The sequence below is a fragment of the Tachysurus vachellii genome, chromosome 4 (genome assembly GCF_030014155.1).
Source record: "Tachysurus vachellii isolate PV-2020 chromosome 4, HZAU_Pvac_v1, whole genome shotgun sequence".
Lineage (NCBI taxonomy): Eukaryota > Metazoa > Chordata > Actinopteri > Siluriformes > Bagridae > Tachysurus > Tachysurus vachellii.
In genome coordinates this window covers 16,827,634-16,846,983 of record NC_083463.1, presented here as the reverse complement: position 1 = coordinate 16,846,983, position 19,350 = coordinate 16,827,634, and the positions used below count along the sequence as shown (strand labels likewise).

Below are 19,350 nucleotides of genomic sequence, written 5' to 3'. Positions count from 1 at the left end.
AGCCACGTTTTGTAAGCCCCGCCCACTGCTCGCCCACGCCCACGTGTCGTTCAACCACACACACACACACACACACACACACCACGTGGGGCTCCATTAGGGCTTTGAGTTAAACGTTATACACAATGGAAACTGTTAATTATGTCTTATTTATGTCCTATAATGTTATTTATGTCTGTACTTTTGAGAGTCACAAACAGCTGGAAACAAATTCCTTGTGTGTCAACATCAACACACTTAGCCAATAAACCTGATTCTGATTCTGATTCTGATTCTGATTCTGATTCTGATTTTATCAAGTACCCCCAACAAACGGTTCACTTTTAGTTATACAATTACTAAATGTAACTGCTTAGATACACAGATTGTCAGACTTCTCATGTGTTGTCTATCCAGCAGTGGAAAGACACTAGGCACAGCTGCATGAGGTCAGTAGAATATCTACTACAAAGTAGGTCTCTGTGAGACGTGCGACGGATACCATTACTGAAATGGCCAATTAATGTACACTGTGGGTGTATCTAATAAAATAGCTAAAATTCTAAAAGGTATAGAGTTCATACATCAACAAACCATACCAATAAAGCCCTGACAGATGAAGTCTGGGTCAGAGAATCTCCAAAACAGCAGATTCTGTGGGGTGTTCCCAGTATGCAGTGGTTAGTGCCTACCAAAAGTGGTAAAAGGAAGCAGCAGCAGCCTGTCACTCATGCTCGTAGAGAGGGAAGGCTAGCCTGTGAGAGTAACTACTGTAGCAGATAAAAAGGTTAATGCTGGCTATGATATAAAAGTGCACAAACTCACAGCTTGCTGTGTTTGGGACTATGTAGCCACACAAGTACCCATGCTGACATCTGTCCATTGTACCATTTTGCAACTGAAGACGTCAGCATAATTAGAGGAATGTTTTCACGTGGATGGTCAATGCATCACTTACTAATGGAAGAGATAGCATCAGCATGAGATGCTCTGGCCAATGTTCTGTTTGGAAAACTTAGATCTTGTGGCATTCAAGTGGATGTCAATTTAACATGCTCCACCAATATTAACATGGTTGCAGACCAAACAGACCAACACCCCTTTGTGGTGAAGGTAGACTCTAATGGCAGTAGCCTCTTTAAGCATGATAATGTGAATTATGACAAAGAGTTCAGGATGTTGAAATGGCCTCCAAATTCCTCAAATGTCAATCCAACTGTGGGATGTGCAGGACAAAAAAGTCCAATCCATGAAGGCGCCACAATGAACCTTACAGAACTAAAGGATCTGCTGATACCTTGGTACCAGATAGCAGAAAAAAACATCAGAGGTCTTGTGGAGTTGTGGAGCAGTTTTGGCAGGGCCCTCCTGAACACAATATTAGGCAGGTGGTTTTAATGTTATGGCTGATGGATATTTAAAAGTAAAATATCATGGGTGGCAATTTATGGCAGTGGGTTAATGTAAGTTACATATGGGCTGCACATGTGGCTTATCACTCACTAACACATCAGTCAAGAATAGTCAAGTCAAGAAGTCAAGCTTTTATAGGAATCTGAGGCCCCTTAACAGCAATTGAGCTTTGATTAAATGCGACCTACTTGAGTATTGTTGCTGACCACATGCATCCCACAATATTGCCACAATCTTTATGCAAATTATGTTTCCCGTACGATAATATCCTGACAAATGAAGTCCTGACAAATCGCCATTAATTATGTGATGTGGCTTTTGAGTGAAAAAAAAAGTTGGACTTGGTCTTACGCTGCATAACCCGAAAGAGAATGTCTATTCAGATCTATGATCTGCTGCTCAAGTGCAATTACAAGCAGATCATGGATCTGAATGGTCATTCTCCTTCAGGATATACTTTAAAGAGAAAAATTTATTGTTCACCCAGTTATGGCTTGTCCAGGCAGCTAGGAAATTGTCAGTTTCTGAAATAATCCAGTCAGTCTGTCTGGCACCAACAACGCTGCCATGACCAAAGTCACTTGTTTTAATCGCTTTTTCCCTTTTGATGTATGTGAACATTAACTGACATGCCTATGGTTGGATAATTACAGGAATGAGCTGATGTCCAGATGTTCCTTATATAGTTAAAAAACAAAACAAAAAATGTTACACCCATTTTTAGTTCCTTTTTAATCAAATGCCAAGAGCTCAATTTACTTACACATAGACACACAAACACACACAAACACACACACAAACTCAACCACTTTAACATGCTTTTAATGTCTTTAATCCCAGAGAACATGTATCATGTGTCAGCGGTTTACCTCAGATACAGAAGTATTCTTATTATAGAAAAAGTAACAAAGTTGGTCAAATTATTTTGTTTCTAAGATTTTTTTATCCCGTTTTTCAGAGTTCTTGTGTGACAAAATTGACTCTTTCCTTAGGAGCAAGTCTCCCCCTAGTGGTTTAGAGTGTCAGGTGCTCTTCAAAAATTATGAACCCAATGAAGCATGAATTTTTTTATAAGCTGTTATTTTTTTTACCTTTAAAGCCATTAATGTGTAGGTAAAGAAAGAAGAAAAATTAGGCTTTCATTGTTTTTAAGAAACTGCATCACATATTGTATTCCTCTATCAATGTTCATGTTTCTAATAAAAATAATCATGAACATTCTGTGATCTTTTTTAGCTGCAGTCAAAGAAATTGTAACAAATTTTCCAAGCACCAATTTTCTAATTTCCTTGCAGTGTAACTATGAAATGTAATGTTTTTGAATATAAAGACAAATAACGATTTTTTTTCCTTTTTTCTTACCTTTATGTACTTGGAAACATTTAATTTAATTATTTTTTATTTGTATGTGTTAGATATATATTTGTACATCTATAACAATTCTATAACAATTCTACAATTCAAATGTACTGTGCTGATCTTTTTTATATATACATTCTATATTTGCATACACATAGAAGTAATATGCAGGGACTATTCAAATATTCAAATCCATAGTACAGCTATATATTTTTTTCAGAATCAATTCCCATCTAACAGATACATTTGCTGAAGTAGCATTAGGGGGCGATGCTGTGCCTTCATAAATGTTCACTGTTTTCCATTTCAAAAGTGTCATGTTAGCAGTCCAGTTCTTTCCAGGTTCTGTAAGATTTTCTAAAAATGGTATATTGTTACCCTCCCTCTAATAGAGTCATGTGATTATAAATGAATCCTCAAATCATATTAAACTTATTACCCTTTCATGGAGACTGATTTGATCTTTTCATGTGGCAGATGTGGATTCTATAAACAGTTACACCTTAGATTGTTCATTTTGTAAAATAAGAATAAAGAAATTATATTCCTAATCAAGTCATTGAATGCTCTTGTGTAATCTCTCACACCCCTCATCCCCCAGTGAGACTGTGATTAGTACTGTTTTGATCTGCAATGCATGGTGACAAAAGAACAGGAAATCCTCTGCCTACTGCTCATTCATCAAAGAATATTATTCATGCTGCCATCAAAGAGAATCAGCAATGGGTTTGAAGCTGCATGTCGGTGCAGTCTCTTCTAAACTGACTATTGGTTGATTTAAAATTGTGTGTGTGTGTGTGTGTGTGTGTAAGAGAGACAGAGACAGAGAGAGAAAGGGAGAATGTGGAGACCTATGCGGGCATGGTGGAAGGCTTTGTTTAAAATATGGTAACCCTGGCCCGTGGCATGACCCTGCCAATCACAGAATACAAACAAGCGCTGACTAAGTATGTCATTTGTAATCTGTAAACCTATCGGTTGTGTCTCTGAGTAAAAATGATCTGTGATCTTTGACATTAGATATCCAAGTAGTAAGATTCCAGGTCCTCAAGCGTGACCTCATCATTAGGCCATGGTCCTGACTTTTGACATGACGTCTTCCTGAGTACTTCAACATGGCACATGCCATATCGATGCAAAGATCAGATTTTTTTTTTTTTACAACCAAATCAAAACAAACCAAAATGGCTGATTGGAGTGATACTTTTTGTGATGTTTGGAATTTTTGTTGATTTAAAAAAACAATGTCCTAGACAGCTTTATTTGGCAGGTCAGTTCATTCCTGAACCTTCTTTGTCTCTTAGCTCTACTGAGCCATGGGAAAAAAAAATTAAATTTCAATAAATCTCCATGTGTTCCTCCCTCATGCTTGAAAGAAATATACCATCTGGAGCAGGGTGTGAAGTAGAGCAGACCATATTGATTCTGAGTTGCTTAACATGCGTTGTTCATATTTTAAGGCAGCATAAAACACAGATTTTTTTGGGGAAATGTTCCTCACACATGGTGCCATGAATAGATCCTCAACTCATAGGATTTTAATTAAACTAATAAAAATTTGTAATTAAAAATTACTAATAAAATTATTTGAAAATAATCCTTAATTGTAGTTATACTATCATAATATTTTCCATCTAATAAGGATATAACCGTAGCTCTCTCACATTTAATAAATCTCATTGTTAGGCCCACAATACACAGAAAAATAATAAATGTTCCAAATTTAATAAATAACAATAACAATAGCAAAATATGCATAACACATGCGGTCATCACAAACAAGCATTTTTGTTCTCTGTAATCTCTGTAGTCAGCAATATCAACTAAGCATGTCCATCAAGAAAAATAATAGGATACTAATGTTGTGCTACAGATGTCATCATATGGCTTGATATAGACTCCCATAAGGCCATAAAATTTTTGATAGTAATAAGGCATATGAAATTAATGCCTTGTTCATAAACTTTTTATTGATGAATTTATTTGATGGAATTTATTTTTTTTATTATTACTGGGTTTGGAATATCACACATATAATATGATCAACATAAAAGTCAAACTTTATATGACAGACTGTCATTGTCTCCATGACTTGCGGCTGAGCACACACACGCAGGCTACGTTGATCCTAATAAGTCTCCAAGCCACCAGGTTCTTAAAAGAAGTCAATGCTCTTACAAATGTGTGCGAGTTGGTGCAGTATGAGTTCCAGTGGCGCACATCAATCCCCAGACACCCAGAGCCCCCAGTTCTTGCACTACTGCATACTGTTTCAAAGAAATACTGCTTTTTCTTGACGTCATTGATGCTCACGTCAGGCAGCACAGTTACCTCGTTTCCTGAGATGTCTGTTGCTTTTGTCTTATTACCCACCCAGAAGCTGACACTCTCACACACTGAGTACACGCCACGACTCTGTGGCTGTCCTGCTCGCCTCTTTGTCCTGTCCTTTGAACCCTGATGTTCTGTAGGCTCTGAATCAGGGGGTAGTTCACTGAAAAGCACGCGAGGCGACCGGTAGCGCCTCTTGTTGAAGAGTTTGGGGTCCACTGTGGGTGTGGAGTCAACTGTCTGCTCATGCTTGCTGTCCTGTGGGCAGATATCGCCCGCTCGCAGTGCCAAATTGTGGCTGCAGAACAGGAGCAGCAGGGCTAACATGGACCACTGCATGGGCAAACCAGGACCTGGAGGGAAATATATCCAACAATAAAATAATAGTGTATTAGACACACTGTAATTATTACAGGTGTTATTGTATATTGGTATAACTGTTTAGCAGGATAAGGTCATGTGAAGTAGTTATATAGCATTTATTCTTGAGTATACCTTCTTGTGCCTTCTTCATGTGAGATTAACATGTATTGCTGTGACCGTTGATCTGTCTGTTAATAAGTAAATTCTTTGTAATATATCAGGATGATCTGTTTTTGTGTAATACAGATAAATGTCTTTTCATATGATATATATCATGTTTAATGAAAAGACCCTGATCAGACAGAACAATATTTATCAATTTACTGCAATAAACAGATGCAAGACAGTAAAACACAGCATTTAAATTTCTTTACAAATATAAACTAAGAATTGAATCATATTTTATCATCTAAACTAATCTTAAAACTTAAAAACATAATGCTTTTTTATTCTTTGTTATTCGACACTCACAACAGTGATTGACAACAAAATATAAAAGCAGGTCAATAAAAAAGGAATAGAAATCATAGATTTTTAAAAGATTTCACTAATAGATTTCATTTAAATTGTAGGTTTGTTTACAGCCTCAGTAAGTGGTATGCTCACATCAGTGGTATGTTCACCTTGACTTATAAATATGAATGATATAGTCTGTTTATGGTTTGATTTTGTTAGAAGACAGATAAAAGATATAAAATGTCGAAAAATCACGGGTTCCATTTACAGCATGCACTGTAGTCAGTCGACCCTGCTGTTAAAAATAAACGTCACAAAAGGCTATAATCAGGTGTGAGACAGCTACAGTATGCAGTACTCAGCATTTGTAAGACAGGGCTGTCTACGCACTGTTCTTTTTTAACTACAGTCAGCTTTACATTAAAAAAAAATAAGAATACGCTTCTCAAAAAAAGACAATTTTAAAAATAGTATTTTCTCTTTTAATTGTGTGATTATACAGAAAACATTGATATTAAATTAGACGGTTTTCATCCTATTCTGTATTTCCTAGTGTTTGCCTTATACCATTTGACCAAAAAGTTTACAATTCACAAAATATTCTTTTCATCTATAATTCAATTCAATTCAAGTTTATTTGGATAGCGCTTTTAACAACTGACATTGTCTCAAAGCAGCTTTACAGAACATAAACATAAAACAAAAGGTTAATATAAAGATTAAAATAATACAAAAATTCAAGATTAATACTGGATATATTTAAATGTGTTTGTATTTATCCCCAATGAGTAAGTCTGAGGTGACTCAGGCGACTATAATTTTCTATACTTTGAAGAAGGGTACAGTCTGAAATTAAAAGTATGTTTTTCAGGAAAATTAAACTGTATACCTGTGAGACGTGTCCGGGTGAACTCGTCTTTCCTGTCTGAGCTCAGGGGGAGTACTGGGGGTTCATCATGGTCTGATCAGTTAGTGTCGAGTCATTAGCTCCAACAAGCTCTCTGCTTCTGAAAAACAAAAAGCCCAATTAGCTAAATATCAGAGCAAATCAGGATTCTCCACTTTTCATTCATTTATTCCTCTTCAGTAACCACATTTTTCAGGTCTGGGTCAGTGTGCATCCAGAGCCTATCCCAGAAATCCTGGGGACAAGGCAGGGGATTTCTAAAAAAAATGTTAAAAACACACACTAGCCAAATAACACAAACTTGCTGTAGTCATTTGAAACATAAATCGCAATCCTCACACTGTTGTTACACTCAAGCAACTATTACTTAAACTAGTACAGCTCCATCACCACAGTCAGTCTGTATCAGTCTATCAGTCTAATGCCACGTAAGCAGAGCATGAACAGTGGTTTTCCTTCCATTGTTAACATAAGGTAGCTTATTCGTGTGTCTGCATTTGCGGCTTTGCTCAGTTGGTCTAAAAAACCTTAGGTGCTGATCTAGCACTCATTAACTGGATTGCAGTCTAGTTAAATCTAGTGAAAGCATTCTGTCTAGCAGGGCCACCAATGGTCGTGGCGACACATAGAACCTAGAGGATTCAATAATCACCCAACAAAACCACAGCCCATTTTCATACAGTTTCCCACTGGCACACCTTTCAAAAGGGAAATGTGAACCCCTTAAGTCACAACCACACACACACAAACCACACATACATTCTTATCTGCAATCATAGGCCTGTGAAAGCCACCGCCTGAAGGAAAACCCTCCATGAGCATTCTTGTGTGAAAAACACATGGATAAATTGTGGCTTCGTGTTGGCTCTGATCCGACAGCCTATGACACCCAGCACCGGCCTTCACAGCACACATTCAGTATCATGGGTTCCAACATTTATTTTTTAATCTCACACACTATATATCATCTCTTATTCATAGCCCTGCAAGATACTAAGATCCTTTCCAAAAGTGTGGCAACAGGGAAAATGTTTACCACTGGATGGTGAAAAGTACATCTGAAAGAAAGCATACAACATACCATTTTGCCTTATGTCGCAATATTTCAGGAACTGCTAATTCAGATTCCTGAAACGTGAATCTTACAATAAATTCTAATCCTATTCTGCTACAATGAGTACATCACAAATAATTATGCAGCTTCTCTAGCTTTGCACAAATCACATGGTACCAAAACATGTACCCAAAGATTTTTAAAGTAAAGCCTGACCTTAAGCTCCCTCCTTATTGAATCTATTCCCTCCTTATTGAATCTTGTTGGTGTTAAAGCAAGTCTAAAATTGCATATGTATACATACACATACACCCACATATTTGTAAACAATTATTTATGTGAAATGCATTTAATAAGGTCCTGGGTGCATGGAATTGAATTTTAATCTGCTCTAGGTTTCTACCTATTTATGTTGTTAGGGAGAGATAAGAATAATCTTGTCTTTTAAAGCATAGGGCAGTTTGGGGTGCAGTATTTACTAAAAGACCAATAATTATTTCAGTTCTATATACTCTTTGTTGTGTAGTTTCGTTCTGTCTCATGGTGTCTCATATATATAGTTTTTGTGCAGTTTTTCCCACACACCTGTGATACATCTCCGAAAGTAGACAAGCAGTAAACTCTGCCATGGGAAGTCTTGTCATTCTGGAATGTGCAGGACAACTTCCTCTGTCAGGCAGACAGGTCAGAGGTGTTGTGCATCTGTCTGCATGTCTGTGTGTGGTCTGCCTGCATTAATACAGGTCCGGTAACAGTCAAAAACTGGTCAATGTGGCAGGGAAAAATATTTTGTAGTACACATGTTCCAAATTGAGAATATACACATGTTCCAAATTGAGTTAAATTTGTTTGTGGAAGTAAGATAAGATAAGAAAAGTAAGTTAATAAGACATAATGAGAAATGATGATGATTAAAAAATTCAAATTTCTATATCTAAAGATTTCAATTAATACGATTATCGATAACCTTTTAATAAATTACATATTGAAAATATTTTCAACATGTGGAACAGGAAACTGCACTTCCAAACCATTAGCGGCATTTCCAGAAATAATAAAACCAATGCTCACAAATTTTTCAACTTGATGATTAAGGTGTACCTCAGAGACTTTACCTCAGCAAAAATGCAAGTATTCAACAATTATTTCATGCCTCACAACTGTATACTGAAAGCATAGCCCCAAACCACAAGGAAATTATCAGCTGCTACAGACCATCCCTGAGTTTCCACTAACACCATAGACTGTGTTCATAACCAGCCATAATACCAAGACAGGGGTCTATGTGAAACTTCATATGTGCTTGTTATACAATATAATGCAAATCTGAAGAATAATGCAAAACAAGATGTAACTGTGGTTACTCCAAAACCTTATGAAGAAGAAGTTGCAGTGCAGTAGTTTCCAGAGAAAGAGACTATACATGAGATTACATTTTGAAGGACACAGGGAAAAATGAGCAAGAAATTTATAAAATGTACATTCGCTATGATATTATGAACACCTGAACACCTATTCATTCACTAAACATCGCAATTATCAGCCAATCATGTGGCAGCAGTGCAATGTATAAAATCATGTAGATACAGGCTTGTAGCTTTAGGTAATGTTCACATCAACCATCAGAAAGGGGGTAAAGTGATTTTGACTGTAGCGTGACTGTCGGTGCCAGACAGGCTGGTTTGAATATTTCTCTAACTGATAATCTGGATATTTCACACACAACTGTTTACTTAGAATGGTGCAAACAAAAAACACCCCACACATTTATTGACAGAACACAGTACACCTTGTTGTTTAGAGAGATCAGTGGAGAATGACCAGACTGGTTTGAGCAGACAGAAAGGCTGCAGTAACTGAGATAACCACTCTGTACAATTGTGATGAGCAGAAAAGCATCTCAGAATGTACAACACGTCAAACCTTGAGACAGATGGTAAACAACATGGGGTCCTCTTTTCACCAAAGCCTGTTCTGACGAATTTCAATTTCTGCTGAGGCACACTGAGGGTGAGAATGCCAACAATATGAATGCTTGGACCCAACCTGCCTTATGTCCAGGATAGTGAAGGTAGTGTAATGGTGTGGACAATGTTTTCTTGGCACATTTTGAATCTGTCAATAATCACTTGAATGCCATAGCCTATTTGAGTATTTTTCCTGACCATGTGCCACAATTTACCTTCAAAACAAATCATGAAAGTCCAACTGACATGTTTAGGAATTGTGTGATACAATCATGTCCACGTGGAACAGAATCTCAAAGGAATTTTCCAACATCTTGTAAATTCATACCTCAAAGTATTGAGGCTTTTGAGAACAACGGAGGCCCTTCCCAGTATGAGCATAGAGTTCCTAATAAATTGTTCCTGTATGTACCTGTATATATATGCCTTTCTAAGGTACAACAGAACTTAATTCCATTCTGAAAGCCTGATTACAAATATATGCTTAAGTAATATTTTGCATGAGTGCAGGAGAATTCTGGGAAATGTATACTTGTTCACAGACAGGTAAGCTTGTAATAAATAGGTCTAAATTCATAAAGAAGCATTTCAAGACAAAAAGGCATTCCAAACGGATCGGTGCTTCAGGCCATGTGCTTTAAAGGAAACTTTGCTTCGTCTGCCAGCTAGCTACAGCTTGCTAGGAATCCGGGAACTAAGACAACCATTTTGCCTTTGGCCATTGTTTTGCGTTAAAAGTCTACAGAGGATAATCGCATGCAATTCAGACCAACTGTCAACCTTTCTTTCTGTTTCCATGACAGCCTTAATGTTTGTAATACTTAAAATGTCTAATATGACTAAAAGCTCAATTACAATAGGGAATATATTATAATTGGTAGCAACTGGATGCCTATCAGTCGTGTGAAGATTCAAACCAGATGTGTTGTACGTGATTACCAGAATCCGAACGTCCAGGTAGAATTGACAATCAAATTCAAGAATGCAGCAGTATTGTTCATCCAAATTCAAGTCTTTAGGGGTCAAACATTTTCTCTGTTATAACAAGTTTATTAGGTTATGTCCTTTTGCTTAAGGAGAGCAATTAATTAATTATTTGATGGGAAAAAACCTACATTACCAAATGGTACACACTTTGTCCTGCATTGCAGGTCAGTACAGGTGTTAATACCATAGTGTCCTTTATATTCTTACATATATTGTAAACCCAAGTTGTAGGTTGTCAACCTACAGCATGGGCTTAAATGGTGTTCTGAAACATTTAACATAGGTATTTACATTTAAAATGCAAAATAGCACAATTTGTTTTTCTGCTCGATTATTTGTCCAGTGATAATCATGGCTTCCAATTCCCAACCACTATCTGCATCTCCATCCTTTCACACACCACCAGGCAATTTGGAATATTCTGCCTTGGAGACACATGAAGCACAACACCACATCTTTTCCCATAGCTTAACAACTTCTGTTAACATATCCTAAGGCAGACAAACAAACATGAAAAGAAGCCTGACAACAATTCTGTGTGGATGAGCTGGCAGATATCCAGAAATAGATTGATATCATGAGCTGGTAACTAAACCATTATTCCCACCCAGAAAGTAATGTCTTGCACCTCTGGCCATGAAAGTCCAAGAACTCATCAAGAATTACACTTTGGTCCTAGTGATATGCCTCATACGCAAGAAATCAGAGCTTCCAAATGTTTTCTGCTAACTAAGAAAAACATTCTTGGCAACATTCAAAGGCTGCGTGGATGTCTTTTAAACCCTTCAGATTTACAATATCACGTTTAAGCCAAAACTTTTGAACCAAAGTGTATTTGCATGAAAATAGCACTTGCATGTTTGAAAGACACAGAGTCACATGTGCATCGTCACAAACTGAGAGAAACATATTTTTGACAGCACAGCTTAGAAAATCCTTCCATTGTGAAATCCAGGCATCAGGCCATGACATCACTTAATCTCATTTTTAAGAATACTTCTCTAAAAGCACTAACCTTGGCCAAAACACTCTAGCAAAATAAGACATTTACACTTTTTCAGAATTTATGGAAGGGAAATCGTGACATCGTTACAAGCCAGCTTAAACAGAATGGTTGTAGATGCCATTTAAAAAAACAAACTGAATTTAGCTATATGTGAGTGCAAATTCCCTTAGGAATATCTGTGCCAACATTCTCATCCTCTGAGACCTGAAAACATTCTCCATGCTGAGGTACATGAGGAGGAATGCTCTGTCAGGCAAAGACCATAAATTATGCCTACTGCATTTAATATCAGCAAAATTTCAGTATGTTTAGGATCCAGTGGACGTTTTAGATGTCTCTACAAGAATATGCACTTGATTTAGTATACCTGACTTCCAACAAATATCCTGATTAATTTAGTCAAATTGTTATGATCCACTGTGAAGGTACAAACAATACCAAACTTTGTTCTATGCAATGAAAAGTCTGATCTGAAATCACTTGAATTCAGGACACAGCTATAGAACCACCACAACTTTTCAAATGTAGTAATGATTCTTCATATAAATGGATTTTCTGATTAGCAGCAATAATGAGGAATTCACTGTAAACCACTTTCATTTTGCTTGACCCACTATGTCTGATTTCACCATGAACACCATGTTATGAAGTGCTTTGCTCCTCAGTGCTGGAATGTATTCTCAGCTTTGTTCAATTTCAGCCTAAGACAGATGGGGTACCAAAAGAGGTTTAGGGCTTAGCTGCCTACAATCCTGATACTACACCATTAGCAAACACTTGTCCTGGGGCACTGTGGTTAAAAGTCTTTACTCCTGTTGTTTTCCCTATACTACTTTGTCCCAGATGTTAAGATTTACATTATGCATTATAGCAGCTGTATGCATCTGTTAATTGGAGGAGAGGGCACATGTACATCTATAAAACAAATAACAGCTATAATATATGTCCCTGGTGTGGGCAGTTTTATATTTATTAGTGAATACAAAACAGCATTAAATATAAGCAAATACAATGCATATCTGCCAGATATTAATATACTATGGTTTCATATCTTATACAGTATTCTCATGTAAACTGATCACATAAACTATTCTATTGGTGACATAAATCTTTACACAAATATTTTTAATCTTTCTACAGACAATTCATTTTAATTATAATATTGCTAAACGATACGGCATGTGGAAAAATATAATTCATATGAGAGGGAGTATCACATGACTGACAAGGAATTGATAGCAATTGATAATAATATTCCCCTTATTCCCCTAACGGCTCTTATTAGGTACTAAACAAGGGAAAACTGACCAGCACTGCAGAAAACAGAAAAAGAAGACTTTTGGCTATAACCCAAGTCTTAGATAAAGGCCTCTAACATATTCTAACAGTTTACAGAACAGTGGAAAAAGGATGTGTGAGAGAGGATCTCATGGGGAAACACCTGCATCTCTTGAACTTATTTCAGAGGGAAAATGGTAAATATTTTAGACAGTTTATATCAATTTTTTGATTTACAGCTGCACAGGGACAAGGTGCATACCTTCAGGGTCGTATTTATTTCATAGCATTTGAATTGAAGCCACATGTTGGCACATAATTCTCTATATGGCTGGTATCTTCAGACAGAACATGAGACAGAATTTACTCTGCTATGTCATATATCGGTGCTCTCCATCTACAGAGGTACATCCAATTTGTCATAAATTAAACAAAGGGTGTTTTAACCCACTCCTCATTTTAGTGACAGCAAATGTTTTTTCAAGCGTTCTCAGAATCATTAATATGCTGCCAACTCAGCAGTTCTCTTTAGTCTGAAACTTGATAATTGACTCTCAGTCCTTGGGCAGAGTTTATTTTCTTAGCATGGCTCCTGGGCCACATATTTGTTTTCTCCAGTTTCTCTTTTTATCCTTTGAGTAATCCCCAGCTCTGAAGGGGGAGCCCTGGGGTCAGGACAGCAAACCCACTTAGGTCTGTTGTCATAACTCTGCAAAATTGTTGAAAGGGATTAGTGCTACTAAAAGATTCCTGTTCATCGAATTCAGGACACGGCTATAGAACCACCACAACTTTTCAAATGTAGTAATGTTTCTTCATATGAATGGAATGGAATGGTGTGTCATGGAATGTGGGGGCCGTAGCACATTAATTGATGTAAAATTAGCAGCTAATTGACAATGGCTTCTAAATATGGACCATTTGATTTTTGTTTAATGTTTAATTTAGACAAGTCTAAATAAGTAAGTTTAATAAACTTTTGAACTGAGAGTAAAAGTCTATTAATTGCCCTGTTGTGTATACATGAGTCAATAGGAATTTACTAAATGTCTGGAAAATATCAGTGCTTGACCTGTGTGCCAGTGAGATAAGCAGAGATATCACCTTAACTAAACAACAGGTCAAAACTTAAGAAATGTTTGCATTAGTAAAAGTACCTGATATTGTGTCTTTGAAAGCCTAAGTTAATTTTACAAATAATCTTTTGTTAACACTGTTGTACATTTTTTCTTTTGTAGTCCATAAAAGATCCAGAAACCTGTATATTGTCAAACCGGTAAACATGTCAACAAGTATCTTTAGAAGCTCCGCTTCACGGCTTGCACGTGTGAACCAGGTTTGTAATGAGATGTAATGGCTCATATTCATAAATGGATAATGAGTGATTATTACCGTGTTATAAAAGTTGGTGATGATGACAAGCGATGTGATGACAGTCTGCCTGGAGTATGATCATATGTTAGATAAGAAAAGCAAATTTCTTCTGCTGCCAATCTTACATCCTTGCTACTATATGGCTTGAGGTAATATGAGTCATGTGCATAGTATGTGTGTGTGTGTGTGTGTGTGTTGTTGGCCAAAAATTTGAATGCAAGGAAAAATGTTTTTATACTCCCTAAATTCAAATAAGCAAATGGGATGATTTATGTTGAATACCACTGCTAGCAATGTCAAAGATTAACAAGATCACAATGAAAAATGAGATATACTGCCATTTAAAAGGATAAGGACGTATCTACAACATTACTGTATGTATGTTCATGTGGAAAATATGCAGAATCCGCATATCATTCCCAACACACACACACACACACACACACACACACACACACACACACACACACACACACCAATGTAACTTGCTACTTAATGACAATCCATTCAAGAAATATGAATGTGAAGAATTGTTATAGTATTACTGATTAGAGTCAAATGATTTAAGAAAAAACCCATAATCAAATATATCACAACCAATGATCACATACAAATTCATAAGCAGTGGACACTGATAACATACGACCCTTACTGAGTGTAAAGTTAGTTAGAAAACAGTGGTTCAAACCTCAAATTAGTTTCTTCCAGTATTCAGCAATTCTTGTCAGTTCCTTTCTGACACTTTCCAAAGGTCTGTACAGTATGTAAGCTGTTTACATTCCAGTGTTCTGGAGTTCCCACATTCCAAATTGCCACTTAATCCCAAATTCCAGATCAGGAAAACCAAATTCTTCTATCATCCAGTGCCACACAGCTCTGTAGTGGCTGAGAACCAGATTGCTGTGAAAGTTTGAGTAAGAGTCTCTGTCTGAATGCCTCCTCTGTGTAGGGCATACCCTTGGTCCTAGTGCCTGACAATTTGTTATTGTTCTCATTATCCAGCTCTGTCTCACACAAAATTCATAGGAATTCTAACGAGGGATATTTAGCCTGTCTCGCCTGTAACCTTCCATCTGTTGATGGAAAACTATAAACAGTGCAGATGTTAGCTTCTTGAAATAGCTCAAGTCCTAAATTACATAGACAAACGGATAATAGCTATTACTAGCATTCCATTCATGACTTCCTCACAAAATCTGTTAATGTGCTGCAGGCTCACTGTTCCCAGTCACTTGAGAAAAAAATGTGGGTGACAAATTAAAGAAAGAAAAAAACCCAACACAATGTGTATAGTAGGCTGCTGGACCATCACAAGTCTCCAGAACAGCTTCAATGCATCTTGGCTTAAATTCTACAAGTCTCTGGAAATGTACACAGTTCTTTCAAAAGGCATTCCATTAGTTGGTCATTTGTCCAACACATCTGTCCAAAGTCTCCCAGCAATCTATTCCATATTTTTAGAATAAGTCTAATATAGTTGAATTTCTCCTGGCATAGAAAAACCTGTTGACATTTACAAGTTTCTGCTTAATGAGCACTTCTTTAACGTCATGTCATTCATTCTACGTTCCAAAACTCTCACAAAGATACAGGCAGAACGTTAACTCAATGCCAAATGCTTCTAAAACCATGCACTATTGAAAACATATGTGCTGTTACTGCACGGATTACCAAAGTATGTGAAATTTTGAAGAGAAATTGAAACAGGCTCTGTAGAGATACATAAATATTTCTACGGCTGAATCCATGGCTAGTTCGACCATCTAAGACATTGCTTCTACTTTGCAGAGGTGAATTTTGCTTTTAAAATGTGAGTTGTTCCAGAGCTTTCATGGATTACACACGGCAGGTGTCCAAAAAGAATACAATGTCAGAACACCAATTTGATGGAAATAAAGCATCTTTCAATAAGATGTGGCTTAATTTGGCACCATGGCCAATTGAAGAAAGCTAGACTGAAAAAGTAGTCTCATTTTATGTAAAATTCTGTTCTGAACTTTCTCACTCATGACAGATAATTAACACTGGACAATTTGCATTCCTGGGGTATGAAAACATATTTATACTGGGCTGTGACCAAAAAATATTTCCTGAATCGAGACATTATTTAAACAAGTGCTTGCCAGTGGTAAATATCAGTGTCAGAAACATTTTTAATAACAGATCTTACTGTGATGAAACATGGCATGTCACAACCGTAGATGATAAACACAAGTTATTTAGTGCATATTTTAAACAGAATGTATTTTATTGTTTATGTCAGCATCTATTTTTGAAGATCATACAGATCACACTGCGTTAGACAGCAGCAAATACAACTGTTTGTATTAAAACTGTTGTATTGAAACAAAGCTACAAGCCATAAGATTGCCTCTCATGGAGTGTATGCCATAAAAGCTGAAATATAGGGGTGTACTTGAATTATGGTTAAAGACTGACATATTGATTTGAAAGGACTGAAAAAATGAAGAATCAGTTTACAGGTAACTAGAACATTAATTGGGCAGCATGGTGACACAGGGGGTAGTGCTGCCACCTCACATTTCCAGGGCCCTAGTTCAATACGGGGTTCAGTGTCTGTATGGAGATCCCGAGCATGTTTCTCTGTCCCATTCCTCTACACGCGAGTAGCATGATTAGCTAGATAAATATTAATTGTCCCAGCTCTGACTCTGTGTGTGTGTGTGTGTGTGTGTGTGTGTGTGTGTGTGTGTGTGTGTGTGTGTGTGTGTGCGTGTGTGTGCGCGTGCACCATCCAGAGTTCATTACCAGTTACCATACATAAATCTATGAATGAATGATGAAAATATGAACATCAACAGCGACACTGCTGATATGTATATGAATGCAGGTGACCATATTTTTAAAATGTGTTATCATTATTTTCCAGGGTCCAGTTTCAAAGTTTTCTTCTAGCATGTTATTTTATTGTAAGGGATTTTATTCACATTTTTGTCGTCAAACAGAAACTGTGCTGATACAGTTATGGTTGTATACCTCTCTGCTCACATATGCTAATTTAAAGAGTTTCTGTAAAAGTCTATTTATTTCGTTTAAGGGCACGATATGTTTACAATTTTATATAGCTGTAGTTACTGAATGAAATGAAATGAAATTAAGTATGCTAATATTTTTCCTATAATTGTTTATGCAAAGTTTCAGGGATACCAACTTGCATTGCATTAATGAATGTGTGTTGCAGACCATCAAATTCCAAGTCATGTTGTTTTGTTTCTTGCTGATTTTGACATTTGGTCCTGTATTTTTGGATGTTGCAATGGAAAATAAAGTTTTCTTATTTATCAAAGAATGAGCTACATGTTTTTTTTCAAAATAGAGAATACAACACATTAAAAAATTTGTTTGGGTGTATTTTGTACCTGTACTGCCTCTTTGAGTCTTTGATCTCTGGTTTTAATACTTGAAAGATGACTGCCTTTTTACATTTAAGGAGGCATAAATAGATGAATAATGCTTGTGTTAACCATATACTGTTTCCACATGACATTGCCAAATCCTGTTTAAGACTCCTTTGTTCAATTTATTCAGCATAGGCCTTCTTTCCTTCTGCTATTGAACTCAAAACCTGCAAACACAGGCCTAGATGTCTTACCTTTATTTAAGCCTATTCCAAATAGAGTATATAAAAGGGTTTTGATCTATAATTAGGGATTTGCAGCAATCTGTTTTAAACTAATTCATCAAGAGGATAAATCAAAATCGGAAAATCCTGGTTAAAGAACCTTGGCTACAACCATCATAGTAGCACAGATTCTGGGATTTGATTCCTTCTGTCTGATTGCCTGCAAAACACTTTTTATGGGCTGAAGAACTGCTTCAATGCCTCATGGGCTCCCATCTATCATGACTGACAGGTACCTATGGACACACCACAGGGAAACAGGTAACTGGAGAAGGAACATAACTCAAAGACAAAACACTTTTCATCACTGACAATGAAGGCAGCTGGACAGACACGACTACGATGAGGTCTGTGGTGGCCACTGGTGAGGTCTGTGGTGCTCATCTGATGTATTGCTTATTTCAATATTTGAAGATTTGCTTACAAATTAATACTGCAATGGAATATATATATATATATATATATATATATATATATATATATATATATATATATATATATATATATTTATATATATATATATTGCATATCACCCCAGACATGTAACAAGGTAGAATTTGCATTAGCACAAACGTTATATTAGTATTAAATATTTCAGTAGCCAGAACCTTTAAACAAGCCTGAAATTTCCTCTCTGTTTGCCCCTGCTTAATGTGATCAAGAGAAAAGGTTTGGCCTTCTGCAAACCTTGTCTGATTGCAGACATATTGCTTTAAGTACAACCAGATTTTAGAAAGGACACAGTCTGTTTGCACTTATAAGCCTCAGAAGAAAAGAATTATGTGATCATTTCCAGGTAGCTTTTACTCATAAACAAGCAGATCCGGTGTTTTAAATGTTTTGATTTTAAATGTAAAATCAATTGAACTGAAAATTGGCTAAATAAAAAATATGTCTAATAAGCTTTCATAATATACAGTAGTTTACAGCAAAGCAGGTAAAACAGAGCCTTGATTCTCTTTAATTACCCATATCAGTATAAGAGCATTATAAACCTATAAAATGCATCCCAAAGGGAAGGAAAGGGAAAAATATCCGCTTATAGACCCATTCAACATTTTGACAATACTGTTTCCGAATAGTAAAAGCTATTTCATTTAGGCTGGAACTATGCCCAAACACTTTGTATGGGTTTAGTAAAGTTGTTTAAAATCTAAGCTTAAGAACCCCACTTAGATTCTACAGCATGCTGCCAAGTGTCTTAGACTAAAAATTCTTACATACACTGTGAGT

General features: G+C 36.5%; 1 protein-coding gene across 1 annotated transcript; it reads right to left on the bottom strand.

Moving 5' to 3' along the window:
- Positions 1–4,550: 4,550 nt before the first annotated feature.
- On the bottom strand, positions 4,551–15,322 carry ngfb (nerve growth factor b (beta polypeptide)). The gene is made up of 3 exons (XM_060867104.1): positions 15,163–15,322; positions 6,791–6,908; positions 4,551–5,435 (listed from the first exon to the last, which is right to left on the bottom strand). Exon 3 carries the CDS (start codon positions 5,419–5,421, stop codon positions 4,828–4,830), a length of 594 nt encoding a protein of 197 aa, XP_060723087.1. The 5' UTR covers positions 5,422–5,435; positions 6,791–6,908; positions 15,163–15,322; the 3' UTR covers positions 4,551–4,827.
- Between the last annotated feature and the right edge of the window lie 4,028 nt (positions 15,323–19,350).

Excerpts from the sequence above, each read along its gene's own strand:
- ngfb (XM_060867104.1), bottom strand. The coding sequence starts at position 5,421 with ATGCAGTGGTCCATGTTAGCCCTGCTGCTCCTGTTCTGCAGCCACAAT.